General features: G+C 41.6%; 1 protein-coding gene and 1 pseudogene across 2 annotated transcripts; both read left to right on the top strand.

Moving 5' to 3' along the window:
• The window catches only part of LOC139705830 (zinc finger protein 431-like), a 175623-nt pseudogene that overhangs the window by 105264 nt on the left and 50671 nt on the right, over nucleotides 1-19688 (top strand).
• LOC139705728 (olfactory receptor 2W3-like) lies at nucleotides 4011-11477 on the top strand. Of its 2 annotated transcripts, XM_071611923.1 has the most exons (2): nucleotides 4011-4921; nucleotides 11471-11477. In XM_071611923.1, the coding sequence occupies exons 1-2, from the start codon at nucleotides 4011-4013 to the stop codon at nucleotides 11475-11477; spliced, it is 918 nt and encodes a 305-aa protein (XP_071468024.1). The 2 variants fall into 2 exon arrangements, with proteins under 2 accessions (XP_071468024.1, XP_071468023.1); XM_071611922.1 differs by lacking the exon at nucleotides 11471-11477 and having other exon boundaries at nucleotides 4011-4955.

Here is a 19688-nt window from a genome sequence, read left to right as displayed (position 1 = left end):
CCAGAAGCAGATGGGGACCCAGAGCTCAAACCAGGGCACCTGGCATCTCCAAGCCTCCCAAGCCATATCTTTTTTTCCCCTTTTCTTAAGGACAATACCACACCCCAAATATGCCTCAGCTTCTCAAAATGTTGGTTTGTCCTTTAACCTTATCAAAAATGTCCCCATTGGTGATTTACCTGTGAAACTTACACTGGGTACTGTCTGAGAACAGTTTTCTTTCTGCTGACACTATTAAAAATGCTGTACAGAACACTGAGAGGTGACATTTGAAGCTACAGAACCTCTGCTAGTGTAGGGGAAGTGACATGAGAGGCACACAGTCACCTGGGGAGCATGCAGGCCTGATCTGCAGAGGAGCATAAACCCCTCTCACTGCAGCCCACCTCAGCCTGCCCCTGGGATCCCTGCACATTCTGGTTGTCACTCTTGAGCAGAACGTGTCTTCCATCCTCTCATGGAATGAGGTCGGAGCCTGACTGTGGACATTTAACCTCACATTATAGTTCCTGGATGGGATAAACCTTCTGCACCCAGCAAGGTTGTTTGAGCACAGTGAAGGGTCCTAGGGCTGCCCCGTGAACTTGGACAGAGAGAGTCAGTGGCAACCATCTTGCCTTGCACCTGTGCCCTTTAGACCTCAGAGTCTCCAACTGTGAATGGTCACTGCAATCTTTTTAAAGATTCTTTGGGGTATAAATGTTGTAGTATGTGACACAGACCATACCCTGTGTTATGTACATCCTTGCTACATCATAATTGTGTGGTTTGCAAAGATTATACACCATCAGTTAAACATTGAGTCAATCTATGTGCAAATCTTAAGTGTGCAATAGCATAAGAATTTTTTTTTAAGTTGTCAGTTAAAAAATTCTACTTTTCCTTGGAACAAGTATATTTTACTCATTCATTTTGAATGAAACTGAATTTGACCATATTTTTTGAAGTGCAGACAGTGGTTGCTAGTGAAGTGTCACTTTTTGTGTGTACTGGGTGTTTCATTGTGGACTAGAGAGACCATGTTTTCCCAGGAGTGCAGGAGAAGGAGCCCAGTGAGGCTCAGCCTTCACCAGGAAGCCATCCCATTGAAAGTGAGGCACCAGAGTCTTTAAATGGCCCAGAAAAATCACACTCTTTTGTTTGAATTCTATTTTGCACGGATTGTTTTAAGGCTAAGTGATTAAGAGGTTACTGCCTGGAGCCCAAAAGCAATGATCTTATAAAGTCACAGTGTGAAAAATACTACTAAAAAGTGTTCAACTCAGAGATTTTTTAGGTTGTCTGTTTCAGGTGTTCCTAAGAAATAGCTTGATGGCTTAGAGATGTGTTTCTCCTTTCATATCTTTGTAACATGCATGATTGACAAATTGTATAATTTTAATTAAAAGCTTTTCAAAGAAGTTCTGGGACTTTCTAACCACCACCTCCATGTGAGGTGGCAGGGAATCCTTGTGCATTTCTGCAAACCAATCTCCAATATCTTAAATATTCCATTTCTACAAAAAATTTTGGAAGAGTTTTTGAAAGCACTTATATAAATCTATTGCTGTAATTTTTAAATTGAGCATTTTATAAAGTGAAAGACAACCGGTATGCCACTTGTCTGGAAGAAGAGATCTTTCCAGACCTCATCTTCTTGTCCAAAGTTGTGGCTTGGTGCAGGCAGGGAGGTATATGCCCTCAATCAGCCACTGAGCTGCTAGGCAGTGTCTGCCCAGCCAAGTGAACCCAATGTCAAGCTGAGAAGAGGATGTGAGCACACCTCATCTGTTCTTTCCAGGTAGGTGTGTGATGTGAGTGCTTACCTAGTGTACATCTTTTTGCCTGTGTGCTTACCTCTTTGCCTGGATTCTGACTCTAATGAGCTGTGCTCATTACCCAGGTATCTAGTGACATCTGCAGAAAGGACATCAAGGCAAGAATCTTATATTTATCTGGTGCCACATAGAGTTAATTTTGCTCAGTGGGCACAGGCTCCACAGTGTGACAGATCAGGGCTTGTTAGACAGTGTGGCCTCCACCTGAGGTGGCATGCCCTGAGGGCCATTGCATTCTCATCTGTGTGTCAAGCATGCCTTTTTCCTCTGAATTTGACCTCAAAATTCACAAGTGCACTTTATGTTTCAATACATTCAGCAATGCTCTTGGAAAAAGGCAATGTTGTAGTATAGGTCAACATTCTCAAAATAGCCAACACCATGGGATTTTTACCCAGTTTTGCTAAAATAAATTATTTTGTGTGTTTTTCTGCTCCCTGGCAGGTCTAGGAATTGTGCACTGTACCATTGTCCCAGCTACTTTCAACCGACTGGTGACATCAGGGAGGCAGAAGACACCACAGTGAGTGCTGGCTCTGTCCACTGTACCAGCACCCTGGCTGCAACCAACTACCTAAGGGCCTAAATCAATAGGAAAGGGATTTCTAGGAAAAGCAGAATTTGGAGCTTGGGAGGTCAGCATACACAATGTGTGTGATAGTAGGAGCATCAGCCGAGGCTCTCTTTAGACCCTTCACTACAATGCCAATCACTTATTGGCTGTCAGTTTGTGAGGTCTTCAGTGCTCAGCTTGTCCAACTCTACCGTGGCCTGCTGAAGTATTAAAATTGTGTCTTACTCCCTGTCCAAGCTCTGCGGTGCTGGTCACAGGCTTTAAGTGGGTGTCATTTTAATTTGTTCCACTCAGACTGAGAGTCTGAGCCATGACCTAATGGATCAGAACGGTGACTACTGTTCACTTCCGTGTTGGAGGTACTGTGTCTGACCTAGGATGATGGTGAATGTGAAACCATAGAATCTGTGTCAGTTTTGGTTTCCTTTCATGGGAGCTATGGTTTAGAATTTCACCTAAAAAGGAAGCAATATGTGCACTGGGTGAAGAGGGTGAGGGGCTCCCTAGAATTGAGGACCCAGGAAGCTCCTCTCAGCACATCATTACCTCCTCCAGGTAAGGTTCCATGTGCAGGGTGCCCTTTCTCTGGGGGTCTATAGGTGAGTTCCACTGCCCGGTGGGGAGAGGGTCACAGGAGTCAGGACTGCTGGTGCTCCTAGGGGTCTGTTTTTCCTGGTGGGAGTCAGAAACCTAACCAGGTAACCACCACACATGTTCCAGGGCTTTGAATTCTGTCCCCATTTATTAAGGGAGGAGAAGGACACATTTTTTTCCCCACACCAGGGGTGGCTGAGATCATTGCCCAGAGTCAGGCTCCCTGAGTTCCTCTCCTGCAGTGATGATGCCTGATACAGTTTGCTTTGGTTTCTATTTCTCTCCTTTGCAAGTGGCAGGTTGTATGGTCTCTGTTTGTGAAAATATTGATACATTTTAATTTTATATAATATTTATGTATAATTTATGTTAGTAAATGATAAAAATGTAGCATTACCAGTATGTATTTCATGCATTTATGACATTCTAAATGTTTCTTAAATTTGGGGGGTATTTATAGTCACATGCTTTTTCTTCAAGTTTTATCAAATGCTTGCAAATCTCCAAACATGTTTCCAATGCATTTACTAAAAAAAAAAAAAAAAAAAAAAAAAAGATTTTTGTAGAAGTTTACCCATGTAGTTCAAACCCGTGATGTTCAAGGATGAGCTGCCTTTGCTATTTCCTAAATCTTGACAGGGGGTTCTTTGGAGTGTTCTTTTGTGCCTCTGAGCTCAGAAACTTGTGACTCTGGAAGAAGCAGAGGTTGGAGCTCGGCAGGTGTGTGCCTTTCCTCTCTGGAATGACAGAGCACAGGGGTGGATACAGATGATGTCAGGCACGTTCCCTGGGGCAGACCAGCTCTGCCTCTCCACATGTGACATTTACTTATCACACCGGTGCCTCAGTTTCCTTTTCTATAATTTGGAGATAATAATCATAGCAGAGCCTCCACACCAGTGTTTAGGGCTTAGGTGAGTAAAAAAAACCTGCTCTGTGCTCCTCTAAGCCTGGCTAGGAGTCCATATTCCAGCATCAGCAGGTGCCACTACTGGTGTTGACACCTCTCCTCAGGTGCAGTAGAGATGGATGGGACCAATGGTAGCACCCAGAGCCACTTCATCCTCCTGGGTTTCTCTGACCGCCCCCACCTGGAGAGGGTCCTCTTTGTGGTCATCCTGGTAGCCTACCTGCTGACCCTGGTGGGCAACAGCACCATCATCCTGGTGTCTCGGCTGGAGTCCCGGCTCCACACGCCCATGTACTTCTTCCTCACCCACCTGTCCTTCCTGGACCTCAGCTTCACCACCAGCTCCATCCCCCAGCTGCTCCACAACCTGAGTGGCCGTGACAAGACCATCAGCTATGTGGGCTGTGTGGTCCAGCTCTTCCTGTTCCTGGGCCTGGGTGGAGTGGAGTGTCTACTGCTGGCCGTCATGGCCTATGACAGGTTCGTGGCCGTCTGCAAGCCCCTGCACTACATGACTATTATGCATCCACAACTCTGCTTGGGCTTGGTGTCAGTGGCCTGGAGCTGTGGAATGGCCAACTCCTTGGTTATGTCTCCAGTGACCCTACGATTACCCTGCTCTGGGCACAACAAGGTGGACCACTTCCTGTGTGAGATGCCAGCCCTGATCTACATGGCCTGCGTCAACACGGCTGCCATAGAAGGCACTGTCTTTGTCCTGGCCGTGGGCATCGTGCTGTCTCCCCTGGTCTTCATCTTGGTGTCCTATGGCCACATCGTCAGGGCGGTGTTCAGAATCCAGTCGTCCTCAGGAAGACACAGAATCTTCAACACCTGTGGCTCCCACCTCACTGTGGTCTCCCTGTTCTATGGGAACATCATCTACATGTACATGCAGCCAGGAAGCAGGTCCTCCCAGGACCAGGGCAAGTTCTTCACCCTCTTCTACAACATCGTCACCCCCCTCCTGAACCCCCTGATCTACACCCTCAGAAACAAGGAGGTGAACGGGGCACTGAGAAGGCTGCTGCTGGGGAACAGAAAGGGGGGCAAGGAGTGAGGCCCTGGACTGCCCAGCATCCAGCCTCAGGGTCAGCTGCAGTGGGGCCACTGCTGGCCTCTGAGCTGTGGAGCAGAACTGGTCTCAGCCTGGAGGTCTCAGCATCCTAGCAGGGCTGGCCTTCTGAAACCTGTTTATGAGAGAACAACACAGGGCCTGTCACCCACACACAGGTGTGCAGACATCACCCACCAGCTCGAACCAGGGCCTCACTGGAAGAAGCCCCTCTCTGAGTTCTGCTTCTGTAGCTTGTTGTTAGTTCACATAGTGCTATCAGCATTTTATCTAGAATCCCCCAGCTCTCTCTGGGCTCTTGGTGTGAACCACTGTATCTTCCTGGATGGCATCAAAGGCTGAGTTCAGTGTGGTTTGGTATTTTCTCTCCCATATTGCACCACAGGCTTACATGGGATCATGTTGTCTTTTTCTGTCCTTTATTAGGGAACAGATAGATGAGTATGGTTGGAACACAAGTTTAAGAGAATAAGTATAAAATAGGCCCACTGTGCTCACTGCACAAGCATTCTTTACCAAAAAGCAATTTCCCTGCAGCCCTGCCAGGCCTAAGTGGACAGAAAGTGTGGATTCCTCAGCAAACTACCTCTTATCTGCATGGAAATGCAGGTAGGAATTAGCATTAATGAGAGGAACCCAAGACACTTTGAAGGGAGTGACTTTTGTGACCCTTTTTCCATACCAGATTCTGAATGATAAGGAAAATGTCTCCTAACCATAAACCTGTAAGAATGTGTAGTGAAGACTGCAATTAGACCTGGTCAGCATGGGTCAAGGTAACATAGGGTTGCCATGACAGTGGGAACCTGAAAGTCTGAGGTCACCCTGTTTTCAATCTAAAGTCAAGAGGCAGACCTGGGCTGGACTTTCTGGAAACTTCTCTGGGACCCCAATAAAACTGGAGTGCAGGAATGGTACACTGTCTCTCTCCTCTGAGTGGACAAAGTCTCTCACTTGAGAGTTTCCCCTTCCTTGTTTTCCTAACCCTTCAGTGAACTCATGCCTGTTACTCTGACTGACATGTCTGAAACCTTTCTGACATGATCACAGAGTCAGGTTTTGAAGGGAGTCTTTCCTGTGCCTCAGTTTCCCTGAAGGCCCTATACCTGTAATATCTTCATCCCCAAATTTGGTCATTGTCCCTGATTCATTGTCCTTGGTAATTTTCTTGATTCATTTCTGGATTAACACTCTGGATTCATGAAGATTTTCACAATGACATTGAATTTTGGCTCATTTACATCTTGAACCATGATGATTTTGTAGTTGTGTTTTAATTTTGCTTGTGAGAAGCACTTGGTGTTTGCCAGGTTCCCACCTGGTGCTCAGTTCATCTCACCTCTGTGCTTGTGAGAGGCCAGTGTGACTGGCATCCTTTCCAGTGTACCCACTTGGTGTTTGAGATGTGGAGGTTGCATCAGGAGATTTGTTCAGGAGAAGAGAACCAGGATTTACTCAGGGCCTCTCTGACTCCAATTTCTGAGGTTCCTACTGCACAGCAAATTTTCAAAGTAAAAAGGTCCTTCAGCCTTTGACAGGTAGAGACTCTCCCCAGGGCTCCTCCACTTGCTGTGCACCCACATCCCCTGAGCTGGGAGGCACACTCTGATTCAGGGGGTCCTGGGAGGGCTGAGGGTGTGCACTTCCATCATCCCCCAGTTAACACTCACTCCTGGGACTCAGGTTGCATTTTGAGGACCTAGGGGCAGGTCACCTTTGCCCTGAGGGCAGATACCTTTAGGGAAGAGCCAGGACAACATCACAGACCTGGGAAAGGAGGTGGGAGAAGGTGACACAGGCTCCTCTGCCACCATAGCCCTTCTCAGCCCTGTGCCTCCCAGACCTCCTTGGCCTGTGCAGTCCCCACCCCACCTCTCATTTCCTCCTTTCCACCCCACAAGTCACCAGCCCCAGGGTGGGAGTAGTGGAAGCAAACCAGAGCTCCCTGAATGGGATTGCAAGGCTTCAGGGGAACCCAGGTGTGAATATGCAAAGGATTAAGGGTGTGGCCAGGCTGAGGGTGAATGGGCAACTGTGGCTCCCTGTGAGACCCTCCCCAGAATGAAACCCAGGAATCCTGCTGGAGCTGAGCCAGCCCTGGGAGGGGTTACTGGGAACCGGGAAGAGCTCCCTGGACCCCTGGGGAACTCTCCTCTTTTTGGAAGGAGCTCACTGGTGCTCTGAGTGGACTCCATGCTCCTTGTTCCCAGGCATCTGGGAATGTCCAAACTTTCTGCTTCCAAAGTATATTCCTGAAAGAACAAACATCACCAGTTTTTGACCTTATAGACTGGATTGTTTTTCCTTCTTGGAATTTTGGAAGCAGAAACAAGACTAAGTTCCAATTGAGCAGCCAAAGACACTTTTACTCTTTCTCCAAGAGATGAAGAGGTGCTCACTGAGGACAGTATGTCCCTGAATATGCCTCAATTTTCTGCCCCCTCATTTTGTTTGTCACCCTTTGACGTCTTCATCAAGCTTTCTTTTGGTGGTCTTGGTGTTTGGTTGCCAGGGTGACTGGGTTGTGGTAGCTTCTGTGATAAGTGAGGGTCCAGTCCACCAGGCAGGAAAGGGTCTGAACTTGAAAAGCTGGTTTTTCTCAGGGTTGTGACTATGGGCTGTGGAAGGTGTGACTCACCAGGCCCCACCCTCTCCCTCCCTGAAGGAGAAGACTTTGAGTCTCCCAGAGACCCTGTGATTATTTGGACAGTGGCCTCCTGTGTTTGTGGGTCACTGCCACAGTCTGGCTGGGCACAAAATCACGAGCCACCACACAGCTTGTAGATTCAAACAGCAACTCTTTATTCCCGAACTCACACCAGCCGTCTACAATCACGTTCTGGGGAAATCCACGTTCTCTGCCCAAATCCACGTTCTCTGCCCAAATCCACCTCCACTGGGCATCTATCTCCAAAATATACTGTCTGAATCCCGTGAGAACTCAAGGGGAACTCAGGCAGCAGGATACGCCCTATTCCCGGGAGGAATAATCTTAAACCTTAAACCTGGAACCTAAACTGGGAACGCCCTAAACACGATTATCTTAAAACCGGGAACACCCTAATCTGCCTTGGTCCTTGAGCAAGGTCACCTACATTCAATGTCGCTGCAACATGTCAGCAACATGGGGTACGCTGGCAAGGAAATTGTCATACCTACTTGGCTAATGGCTCCCAGCATCTCCCCCCTTCTGATTAATTAAACAACAAGCAATGTGGCTTAAGGACCGTGCCTGGTAGGTTGTCCAATTCAACATATGGTTCTTACCCGTCATCGGAAAACTGACCTTTAGGCGTCAGCCTCCTGTCTTAGGTTGATACCACTGCAATTGAATCATACCCGTCACTGACTACCGGTCCAGCATACAGCCATACTTGTGGATAGGTCTATGCACCAGTGGGGGGGTGAGGTTCTTTGCCTCACCTCTGTTGGCCCCCAAATTTGGCCTTGGTGCCAGTGGGGGAGTGAGGTTAATGTGGCTTATGGACCGTGCCTGGTAGGTTGTCCAATTCAACATATGGTTCTTACCCGTCATCGGAAAACTGACCTTTAGGCGTCAGCCTCCTGTCTTAGGTTGATACCACTGCAATTGGATCATACCCGTCACTGACTACCGGTCCAGCATAAGCCATTGGCCCCCAAATTTTAGACCATCACTAGCAGAAGGGAGGAGGATACAGAAATGCCATGACACCAAGCCAATTGACGGCTCCTTGGGAAAAAATTGCATCACTGGTGACACCATCAGCAAAGATATGTCAGCACTACCACAATTAACATGGGGTGTGCTGGCAAGGAAATAAAAATTGCATCACTAGTGACACCATCAGCAAAGATAAGCCAGCATTACCACAATTCGCTGCACCAAACGATAGTTACATAGTCCAGGCAAGTTCTGCAAGCAGTTCAAAGCAGAGGAATCTATCAATATGTCCATTTCCTCCCAAAATCCGTTTCCTCCCAAAGTAAGTTGACTCTTTGATTGAGCATTACTTGTTGAGTTCTTCACTGGCACTGGGATGGAGATAGGAATTCTGGCAATGATGCTAAAGAGACATTATCCTGAAAAGAATTATTAAATATAATGAAAAGGAAAGGTGAAAGTAAACAAACAGATCTGTTAACCTACTTTAAAAACAATCCTTAACAGCTGTTTACCTAATTTAAATTAAACCATTTAAATCACGTGAATAAAAATAATAATAATTCGGATCCATTTTTTCATGAGCGCTCCTCATATAAGAAATATGGACATACGCACATACAGACATACAACACAAAACACAAGAGTGTACACAAATGTACAACACATAAGAAAATAGTAAAGGCCTTGTAGCTTTACCTAGGTGAAATCTCCATTGCAATGTTTAAAAACTCCACAGTCAAAAAATAAAACTGATCAGAAAAACATTAACCTAGGTTTGTATGAGCTCAAAAAATAAAAATAGAACCTTATGATGTGGAAAAATGCAATAATAAAATAGCTATTGAAAAAAGCATCCTGGTTAATCACTGTCGCAGATGTAAGAATGGCCAAGCTGGAGTTCTGGATATCAGCTGTTATGGATTTGAGTCAAATCATCTTCTTTTCGATCTGTAGAGACTGTTTTAGTTAATCTCTCTGGAATCCAAATGGACTGCTGTTCTCCCTGTGGAAAAACACAAACAGACCCCCGACTCCAGACAATCACTGGGTCAGGACCTTTCCATTGTCCTGTTAGAATATCTTTCCAAAGTACTTTAGGCTTATGTACATTTTTTGGATACATATGTCTTTCCTCAGCACTAAGTCCTGATGAATCCAAATTTAAAAAGTTTAGAGTAAAAAGCGTTATTTTAAGTTTATCTTTGGGGGATATATACCCCTTTCCAATTCCCTCTTTTTGCTTTAATAAGTATGTTTTAATAGTTTGATGAGCTCTTTCAACTATGCCTTTTCCCTGTGGATTGTATGGGATTCCTGTTATATGAGTAATACCAAATGATGAGCAAAATTGTTTAAAAGAGGTAGAGGTATAGCCAGGACCATTATCGGTTTTTAACTGTTTAGGAACGCCCACAGTGGCAAAATTTTGTAAGCAATGAGCTATAACATCTTTAGTTTTTTCTCCGGCATGAAGGGAGCCCATCAAAAATCCAGAAGAAGTATCAACTGTAACATGCAAATATTTTAATTTTCCAAATTCTGGCAAGTGTGTGACGTCCATCTGCCAAATATGGTTAGGTATCAGTCCTCTAGGATTGACTCCAAGATTAACTTGTGGTAAAAATGTCACACAATTTTGACATTGTTTTATTATATGTCTGGCTTGTTCCTTAGTTATTTTAAAATGCTTTTGTAAAGTATTAGCATTAACATGAAACCTTTTATGAAAATTTGTAGCTTCTTCAAATGTAGAGAAAATATGTATGTCATGTGTAGTTTTATCTGCTAAATCATTGCCTAAACTAAGGGCTCCAGGCAATCCTGTATGTGCCCTAATATGTCCTATGAAGAATGGATCTTTTCTGTCCCAGATTAGACTTTGTATAGTGGAAAACAAAGAGAAAACAGTAGAAGAAGGGGAAATCCTACCAGCATCTTCAAGAGATACTATAGCATTAACTACATACTGACTATCAGAAAATAAATTAAATACAGAATCTTTAAACATCAAAAAAGCTTGTAAAACTGCATTAAGCTCTACCTTTTGAGCTGACTGTTTGGGTACTAAAAATGTAAAAGTTTGATCAGGGGTAACTACTGCTGCTGTACCATTATTTGACCCATCAGTGAAAATATTTGGAGCATTCATGATAGGTGTTTTTCTTGTCATTTTAGGAAAAACTACAGGATGCTTAGGCCAAAAAGACAACAAAGGATTAGATGGTAAATGATTATCAAATGAAATATTAGATTTACACATGATTATTGCCCAAGTATTTAACTCATTAGCTAACTCATCAATTTGATCCATAGTATATGGAGTAATAATTTTATTGGGAGAAATTCCAAACACTCCCTTCGCTGCTTTTATTCCTTTGAGTATTAATTGTCCTACAGCCTCAGGATACCTAGTAAGAATAGTGTTAGGAGAATAAGATAAATGTATCCATAATAATGGACCCTCTTGCCAAAATACTCCTGTAGGAATATTTTTTGTTGGTAGTACAATAAATAATAAAGGCAAACTTATATCAATTCTATCCGAATGCATATTTTCCATATATGTTTCAATAATTTTTAATGCCTTTCTTGCTTTAGGAGTTAACATGCGGGGTGAATTTGGATCTGAGGGACCTTTTAGAATATCAAATAAAGGTCCCAACTCTCCTGTTGGTATACCTAGATAAGGCCTTATCCAATTTATGTCTCCCAATAACTTTTGAAAGTCGTTAAGTGATTTGAGTTGATCTACTCGTATTTGAATTTTTGGTGGACGGACCATGGTTGAGGATAATAGAACTCCTAAATAATTAATTGGAAAATTTAATTGTACTTTATCTATTGCTATCTCTAGATTATAATTTTTTAACAAGTTTGTAAGTGTGGCATAACATTCCAGCAATATGTTTTTATCTTTATGTGCCAATAATACATCATCCATATAGTGAAATATTTGTAGTTCAGGATTTTGATTTCTAAGTGGCTGGATTGCTTTGTTAACATATATTTGACACATGGTTGGACTGTTAGCCATCCCTTGAGGGAGTACTTTCCATTCATATCTCTGATCAGGACCTTCATGATTTAGTGCAGGGATAGTAAATGCAAAACGTGGACTATCCTCGGGATGAATTGGAATTGAAAAAAAAAATCTTTAATATCTATAGCTAAAACATGCCAGGTTTTTGGCAAAGCAGACAATTGAGGAATCCCTGATTGAGCAGGTCCCATAATAACCATCTCATTATTAATGGCTCTTAAATCTTGCAATAATCTCCATTTACCAGACTTCTTTTTGATGACAAAAATGGGAGTATTATGGGGAGATATGGAAGGTTGTATATGTCCTTCCGCTAATTGTTGTTTGACCAGATCATGGGCTACTTGTGTCTTTTCTTTAGTCAGGGGCCACTGAGGAACCCACACTGGTCTTTCTGATTTCCAAGTAATTTTGATTGTCTCAGTGGCCCTTTCTGAAAATCCAACCCATGTCTGTCTGTTCCTTGATCTATTTGTACTGGTGCTGCTATACCTTGCCCTTGTTTTCCTAATCTTTTTTCTTTCCTAAAGCCTTGTCTAGCCCTAGTAGTGGGTGCATTAGGATTGATGTTATTTGTTAAAGTCAAACCTAATTGATCTAGGACATCTCGTCCCCATAAATTTATAGGAAGATGATCCAATACATATGGCTGTATAGTTCCTTCACATCCTTCAGGATCCTTCCAATCTAATATCATAGAACTTCTATGGGGATTAGTCACCACTCCTAGGCCTCGAAGCGTTTGAGTGGCTTGTTGTAATGGCCAATGTTTTGGCCATTCTTGACGAGATATGATGCTAAGGTCAGCTCTTGTGTCCAGTAGCCCATTAAACTCATGACCTTGAATATTTAGTTTTAGCATTGGGCGAGAATCTAAATTTAAAGACAACATAGCCCAATCTACACCTGTGGAGCCTAATCCCCTGGAACCTCTTTCTACACTATGACTAGGAAATTTATTATGTAGGCTGGGTATTATTAACAACTGTGCTATTCTATCTCCAGGTGAAATTACTGATATACCTCTTGGAGAACTAGCTATAATTTTTATTTCACCTACATAATCGGGATCAATTACCCCAGGACTTATCATAAGTCCTTTTAATGTAGATGAACTACGTCCCAGTAATAAGCCTACTGTTCCTTGGGGAAGAGGTCCTTTTACTCCTGTGGGAATGATTTGAACTCCCATCTCTGGAGTTAATACTGCTCTGGCAGAGGTCCAACCCTGCGCTCCCTCGGGTTTGTCTGATGAGGGATTTAATGGACAATGTGTCCTGGGCACTAGCCTGATGGTGTTGCTGGGATCCTCCACTGCCCCGTATATTTGTGGTTGTGGGCCCCGGAGCATTGGGCCCCCCTGTCCGTTTTTTGGCAATGGAGCCTGATGCCTTTCTCCACGATATCTTGGATAAATACCTGGTCTTTGTCCGTTTTTTGATAAGGGAGTACCTTCTATGGTGGTTTGAGAACGGCATTCATTAGCCCAATGTCTCCCTCTACGGCATCGTGGGCAAATACCCGGTATTCTATTCCTCTGATACCTACTTTTGTTAAACCCTCCTCCTATGGGGCAATTCCTTTTAAAATGTCCTGTTTGTTCACAATCATAGCATGTTTTTGGCCTGGCATCTAAAGCCTGTTGTACTGCAGCTGCCAAGACCTGCCCTTGTTCATTAATATCTCTACATAATTTAATATATGTGTTTAAATCTTCATGTCTCCATGGTCTAATAACCTCTCTGCAGCAACGATTTGCTTGGTCATAAGCCAGTTGTTTTATTAATGGCATTGCTTGTTCTGTATCCCCAAAAATTTTGGCAGCCGTTTGAATTAGCCTATCTACAAAGTCAGCGTAAGGTTCATTAGCTCTCTGTATTACCTTAGATAGCTGACCTTGTAAATCTCCATGTCCTTGTAAAGTCTTCCATGCCCTAACTGCGTCTGCAGCAATTTGTGCATATATAGCAGGATCATATTCAATTTGTTGCCGTTGACCCTCATAAGGTCCTTTTCCTAACAACATATCTAGATTTCTTTGAGGGTAACCGGCTGCTGCATTTCGCCTAGCTGTCTCCGTGCAAAATTCCTCATTGGAAACCTTCCATAACAAATATTGTCCTCCATTTAGTACAGATTTACATATGCTAGCCCAATCTGCTGGCGTCATGTCCAAGTTAGTAATGGACTCAACCATGCTTACCGTGAAGGGAGCTTGGGGACCATAGGTTGTTACAGCCTCCTTTAACTGCTTCACTGTTTTAAAATCTAATGCACGGTGAATTCGCTGCCCTCCTGCCTGTTCAAGTACAGGGCATGCTAATCTTTGAGGTCCTGTCTCAGGATCCCATTTATCAACTACGGGGTTTGAGGGCCACTCAGCTGTCTCCATCGGTGGGGCTGTTGGTTGAATTACGCCCTCTTGTGATAAAACGGAGTTAGTAACAGCCTCCTGTTGTGGCCTTTTTCCTAACAACCCCTTTTCCTTTAAATTTTCTTCCTCTGTCTGACTAGCTCGAGAGACCTTCTCTTTTGTTTGATCTAAAATGTCTTTCTCCATGGTCTGAACCTCTAACAATTTACTTAACATCTTTTCGGTTTGTTTTTTACTAATTTCTAATCTACTATAAAGATAACGCAACCCAATAAGATAGCACAAAACAAAGCCGAAACTGAATGAAACAAAAACGGAATAAAAAATCATTGTATCAATTTTCTCTTCCTCAGGGCCGACAAACTTCAAACCTTTAGTCAACCATTTTTTCCAGTTTGCCTGAGAAATTTCTAGGGATAGGCAGCTTGAAACAAAAACAAGATAAATCAAAACAATAACACATTGTTTTTTGAATTGGTCACCCATTCTTTCGCTCTTCCTCAGGGGCGAGCAATTTCACTTACCTCCAAGCTTCAGAAGTTCCCCGTGCGAGCCGCCAAATGCCACAGTCTGGCTGGGCACAAAATCACGAGCCGCCACACAGCTTGTAGATTCAAACAGCAACTCTTTATTCCCTAACTCACACCAGCCGTCTACAATCACGTTCTGGGGAAATCCACGTTCTCTGCCCAAATCCACGTTCTCTGCCCAAATCCACGTTCTCTGCCCAAATCCACCTCCACTGGGCATCTGTCTCCAAAATATACTGTCTGAATCCCGTGAGAACTCAAGGGGAACTCAGGCAGCAGGATACGCCCTATTCCCGGGAGGAATAATCTTAAACCTTAAACCTGGAACCTAAACTGGGAACGCCCTAAACACGATTATCTTAAAACCGGGAACACCCTAATCTGCCTTGGTCCTTGAGCAAGGTCACCTACATTCAATGTCGCTGCAACATGTCAGCAACATGGGGTACGCTGGCAAGGAAATTGTCATACCTACTTGGCTAATGGCTCCCAGCAGGTCACTAGAAGAGTTTATAGTCCATGTTGCTGGGACTTGGGGGCTAGTATGAATTACACACAGAATTGACAAAATAGAAGCAAAACAAAGTCTACAACAATAATAATTTTATGTGAAGCATGTAGATGCGGTAACATATCAACATCAGTATGAATATTAGAACATTAACTAATATATAAGCACATATCATATATATGATAACTTATAATGACATAAATTATGGTTAATATCTATATCATTCATATTAACATGGATTTTAATGTATTCCATTAAACTCATTAATTATTTTTATATTTGTTTATAATGATCACTATATTAAATTAATTTTACTAATAAACATCTTACTAGAAATTAATTACATATGTGAAATCACATCATAATTCTCTTGGTCATCTCTGCTCCAGAGTGTGCTAGTCAGCATGGAGCAACACAACAGAGAGAAGCAGGTGATGAACCCAGCCTAATTCCACCTTAAGATTGGGGGCTGTCTTGTCACAAAGTCATGAAAATTTAATTTCTGTTTTACTATAAATTATTGCAATTTCTAAACTTGTTTGGAATTCCTGCCCATGACTTGAACTCTCCCATGCCTGGCTTTCCCTGCCCATATAACAACCCTCTCTGAAACCTTAGTGGCAATTGATAAATCCTGGCTCCCCTTGACCAGATAACAACCCTTCTGAAACCTCAGCAGCACCTCATAAATTCTGATGTTGGGATCTGAGTTTATTCCCCACTTTGAAATATCATGCCGTGCAGATCACTAACCTGCTATCTGCTTTTGTATTATGCTTGTCAAAATCTTGTTAACTATAAGTTCTCAAGATACCTCCCCTTTGCAATTTTTTGTGCTATAAAACCTGTTTCCTGAAGAGCTGGGGGCTGCTCTCTAGCCCACGTTAAGAGAGACAGCCACTGATCAGCTCTCTTTGTGTACACAAATACAAGTTTGCTTTAATTGATTTAAAATTGGAGTTGGTGGTCTTTTCTTTGCATCAGGGTTCAACACAGGGACAGTCATGCTCACTTCTTCCTGGGGTTGAACACTTCACATACTCTTCCTGTGGCCCCCAGGACCTCCTTGTCCCTCAGGCTGTAGGTGATGTGATTGCACATTGGGAATGATAATGCTCTGCTGATAAGCCAAGACTCCTGGGCCTGAAGAAGCCAGAATTAGATAGGCAGATAAGCAAGGATCAGATCCAGAGAATGGAGAAATTGAAATGTTAATTCCTTCAGAGCCCTTCCTCCTCCTCTTATCAATAACCTGCCTCTGCTCCAACCTATTGCTAAGGTAACCTGTCCAAGGGATTGTCACTCCATACAGGGAGTTGTTAATTACACCCCTTTCCTGACTGAATCACTCCTCCCTGGCCCCACCAACCCACCTGTTTCCCACTTTAGAATTATAGCTATCTCAAGGAACCTGCAAGCTAGGACAGGAAAGAGTAACCCCACAGGAAAATACCCTCTACCCCAGACCACAAGGCAACTCAGAGGCTACCTAGGGATACTGGATACTACAGGCTTTAGATTTCTGGGAATGGGGAAATGGCTAAGCCTTTTTACAGCCTCATTAAAGGAATTCTACACCAAGTAACAATTGCCCTGACATGGGAACCAAAACATTGTAAAAGTTTCCAGACATTGAAAAGGGGACTTACTTAAAGACCCTGTGCTCAACTTACCTATAAAGCAAAATTTAACCTGTTTGTCACTGAGAGAGGAGGAATAGCCCTAGGAATGTCACACAAGAGAATGGACCCACTCAACAGACAGTAGCTTATCTCAGTAAGCAGCTTAACATAGTAGCTTTGGTCTCAAAAATAATGGAAAATAAGGTATCATAATTTTTGACATCCAGACCTGTGGGTTACCAACTAGCAAAAATGGTTAAAATGCCTTGGACATGAGGTTTCTGCTCAGAACAGTGGTTTTCCTGAGCTCTTTCCAGGTCTTAGCCAGGATTTACATTGAAATGTAAATGGAAGAAGACTGCAGGTTTAGTAGGAGCCTAATCTGAGGCCCAAGGGGGGAAAAAGGAAAAAGTGTCTTTTACCTGAACTTTTACTAGACTAAACCAAAAGGTTAATTGTATAATTTACTAAAATAGTTACCAGCCGTGTCTTTTTTTTTGGTAGGAGTCTTAATTTTTCTTAGATTCTGTATTTTTTAGCTCATAATTTTGATTCTACAAACCTAAAATAGAGTTTTTGTGATCAGTCCTATTTTTTATTCAACCAAAGAGGTTTTTAAAAATTTATGTATTTATTTATTTAAACATCTATAACATCACAAGGGAGATTCACCTGGGGAAAGCTACAAGGCTTTCACTTTTGTGTGTATGCATACTGTGTTTTGTGTTGTCTGTCCACATGTGTGTGCATCCATACATTATGAATAGATAGATAAGGAGTGCTCATAAATTAAAAAAAAAAGGATCCAAATACCTTAATTCACATGATTTAAGAAGGTTCAGTTTAGATTGGGTAAACAAATAAAAGTAAAGATATCTTTGAAATTACTTAACCCACAAGTCTCTCTAGTTGTTCAAGGAACTAATAAAATGTTGATATTTATAAAAGTTAAATATCCATTGTTTCTGGGACTTTTCTTCAACAAGGGAGAGATGGCTAATACTGAGCAATACACTTGTCTGATATTTTGGTAAAAATAAGTAAGTTAATTTTGAGTTAGGATTTCTCATAAATGTGTTTGTTAGACATCTGATTAATTTACAAGGTTAAAATGTCAACTGTTGAATTATAACATCAAGTACTCTTAACTCCTTAAATTCCCCTGAGTAGCATTATTGGTGTTTTTACAAATTGAACAATAAAAAAAAGAGTTTAAAATTGCTTTGTCATCACTGAAAACAAGATTACTAACAGTTTAAAGTCCCAACAGATATAATTCTATTTAAGGGAATTGCGTATATTTTCATAACATGGTAAACAGTTGTGATTCTGTATACAAAAGGGACCCTAAAATTTCAACTGTGTTTTTAATTAGAGTACTGTAAATAACATAAAGTATTTCTTCTCATTAAAATGGAGTCTAAATTCAGAAATTTACAAGGAATTTTTCAAATTGTGAACAGAAAAGGAGGTTAACAGGTGGGAAAGAGAAATTAAAAGGTTCTAGATATGAAAACTATATTCAATAGAAGGAAAAGTAGGTGTTTGGGGGTAAGAAAGTCATCATTTGATGAAATAAACAAAAAGAGTCTAAGTAAGTGATAAAGAACATCTTGTAAATAAAGAGCAAATTTCAACAAGTTTGTATGATACTGAGTTGGTTATTTACATATATGGAACAATCATTCAAACCTATTTAAGTTTTTTCCCTAAGGTCAAATGTTGATATATTGATACAAACTAAAGATTAATCTATATGTTAAAGTGACAAGAAATTTCTTTTTTTTTTTTTTTCCTTTCCTTGGAAGGGATTTTAGTTTTTATTTAAGGATCCTGCAAAGTCTTTGATGCTTTAAAGGGCTCCACCCATCAATGTGGAATTGGGTGTGGACAGGTAGGAGATGGATTCACTTATTTGATTAGTCAGTCAACAAACATGAAATGAGTTCCTGTGTGAGCCAGGCCATCAGATGGAGATGAACTCCCAGTCCAAGATGCCCTAGTTCTGAAATATACAATGGAACAGAGACTTGCACAGTCCAGGAAATGATAATATTGCTATGTGTTTGTAGAAAACTGAGCAATCATTTTAAAACCTTGCTTTCACAGTGTTGAGCCAGGTCATTACGTGCATGGCTATTTCCCAGGCAGATTAGTGGTGGAATCCTTTATAAAAGCCAAATTGGTTCTCCTCACAAGAAATTTCTTAAAACATTAATTTACTAGCATGGTGTCTGTTAAGTTTTATTTTTTAGAACATATACTTTTTAAGAAATTAAGATTCATACAACTCTGGTTAAACAATTGTTATTTTGGAATATTGCACTTTTACAAAGTCTAGATTTTTTTTAAAAAGTTAACTTGGTTAATATAAAAACATCAATGTAATTGTAGTGCTATTACTCCTCTTTGTATATTAACTGTGTTCATATCTTCCAGATATACAAGTGTTTAATGTAGAAGAATTGAATATATATATATAATCAAGCTGGTGTTCTCCAAATTAAAGTTGTATGGTAATTTTAGACTTATAAGGATTACAAATTTTATTGGGGATTTATTTATATGGCTTACTTATCTATAACTGGACTTGTTATCAATAAGATGCATAAAGTTTTATGTTAACTCTTACACTGGTGTAAAATTTCAATATATTTTGAAGCAAATTAGAGCCTAATCAATTTAAAGGTTAATATTGTTAAACATAAAAGCATTTTGCTACTTCTCTACAAAAAAGGTTAAAAGCTCTCAGCTTTTCTTTAATTTACCTTTTAAATGTAATATATTTTTCTAGCTAAAATTCATGTAGACTCAAAAAACAATATATGTAAACTTTATAAAATGATATTTAAGAAGCAAAAATCAGCTTCAAAACTACAACACTTAAGATTTATGAAGAGCCCACCTTACCTGAGATAAGGCTCTGCCCACCCACCTTATTACACAGCAGAATGACTCCAAAGTCGGCCACACTTCAGTTAATTGAAATTGTGTT

The sequence above is a fragment of the Marmota flaviventris genome, chromosome 5 (genome assembly GCF_047511675.1).
Source record: "Marmota flaviventris isolate mMarFla1 chromosome 5, mMarFla1.hap1, whole genome shotgun sequence".
Taxonomy (NCBI): Eukaryota; Metazoa; Chordata; class Mammalia; order Rodentia; family Sciuridae; genus Marmota; species Marmota flaviventris.
The sequence above is the reverse complement of the archived record's forward strand: the minus strand, read 5'-3'. Positions and strand labels throughout refer to the sequence as shown.

Bases quoted from the DNA above. Each gene is read 5' to 3' on its own strand.
- LOC139705728 (XM_071611922.1), top strand. From the start codon at position 4,011: ATGGATGGGACCAATGGTAGCACCCAGAGCCACTTCATCCTCCTGGGT.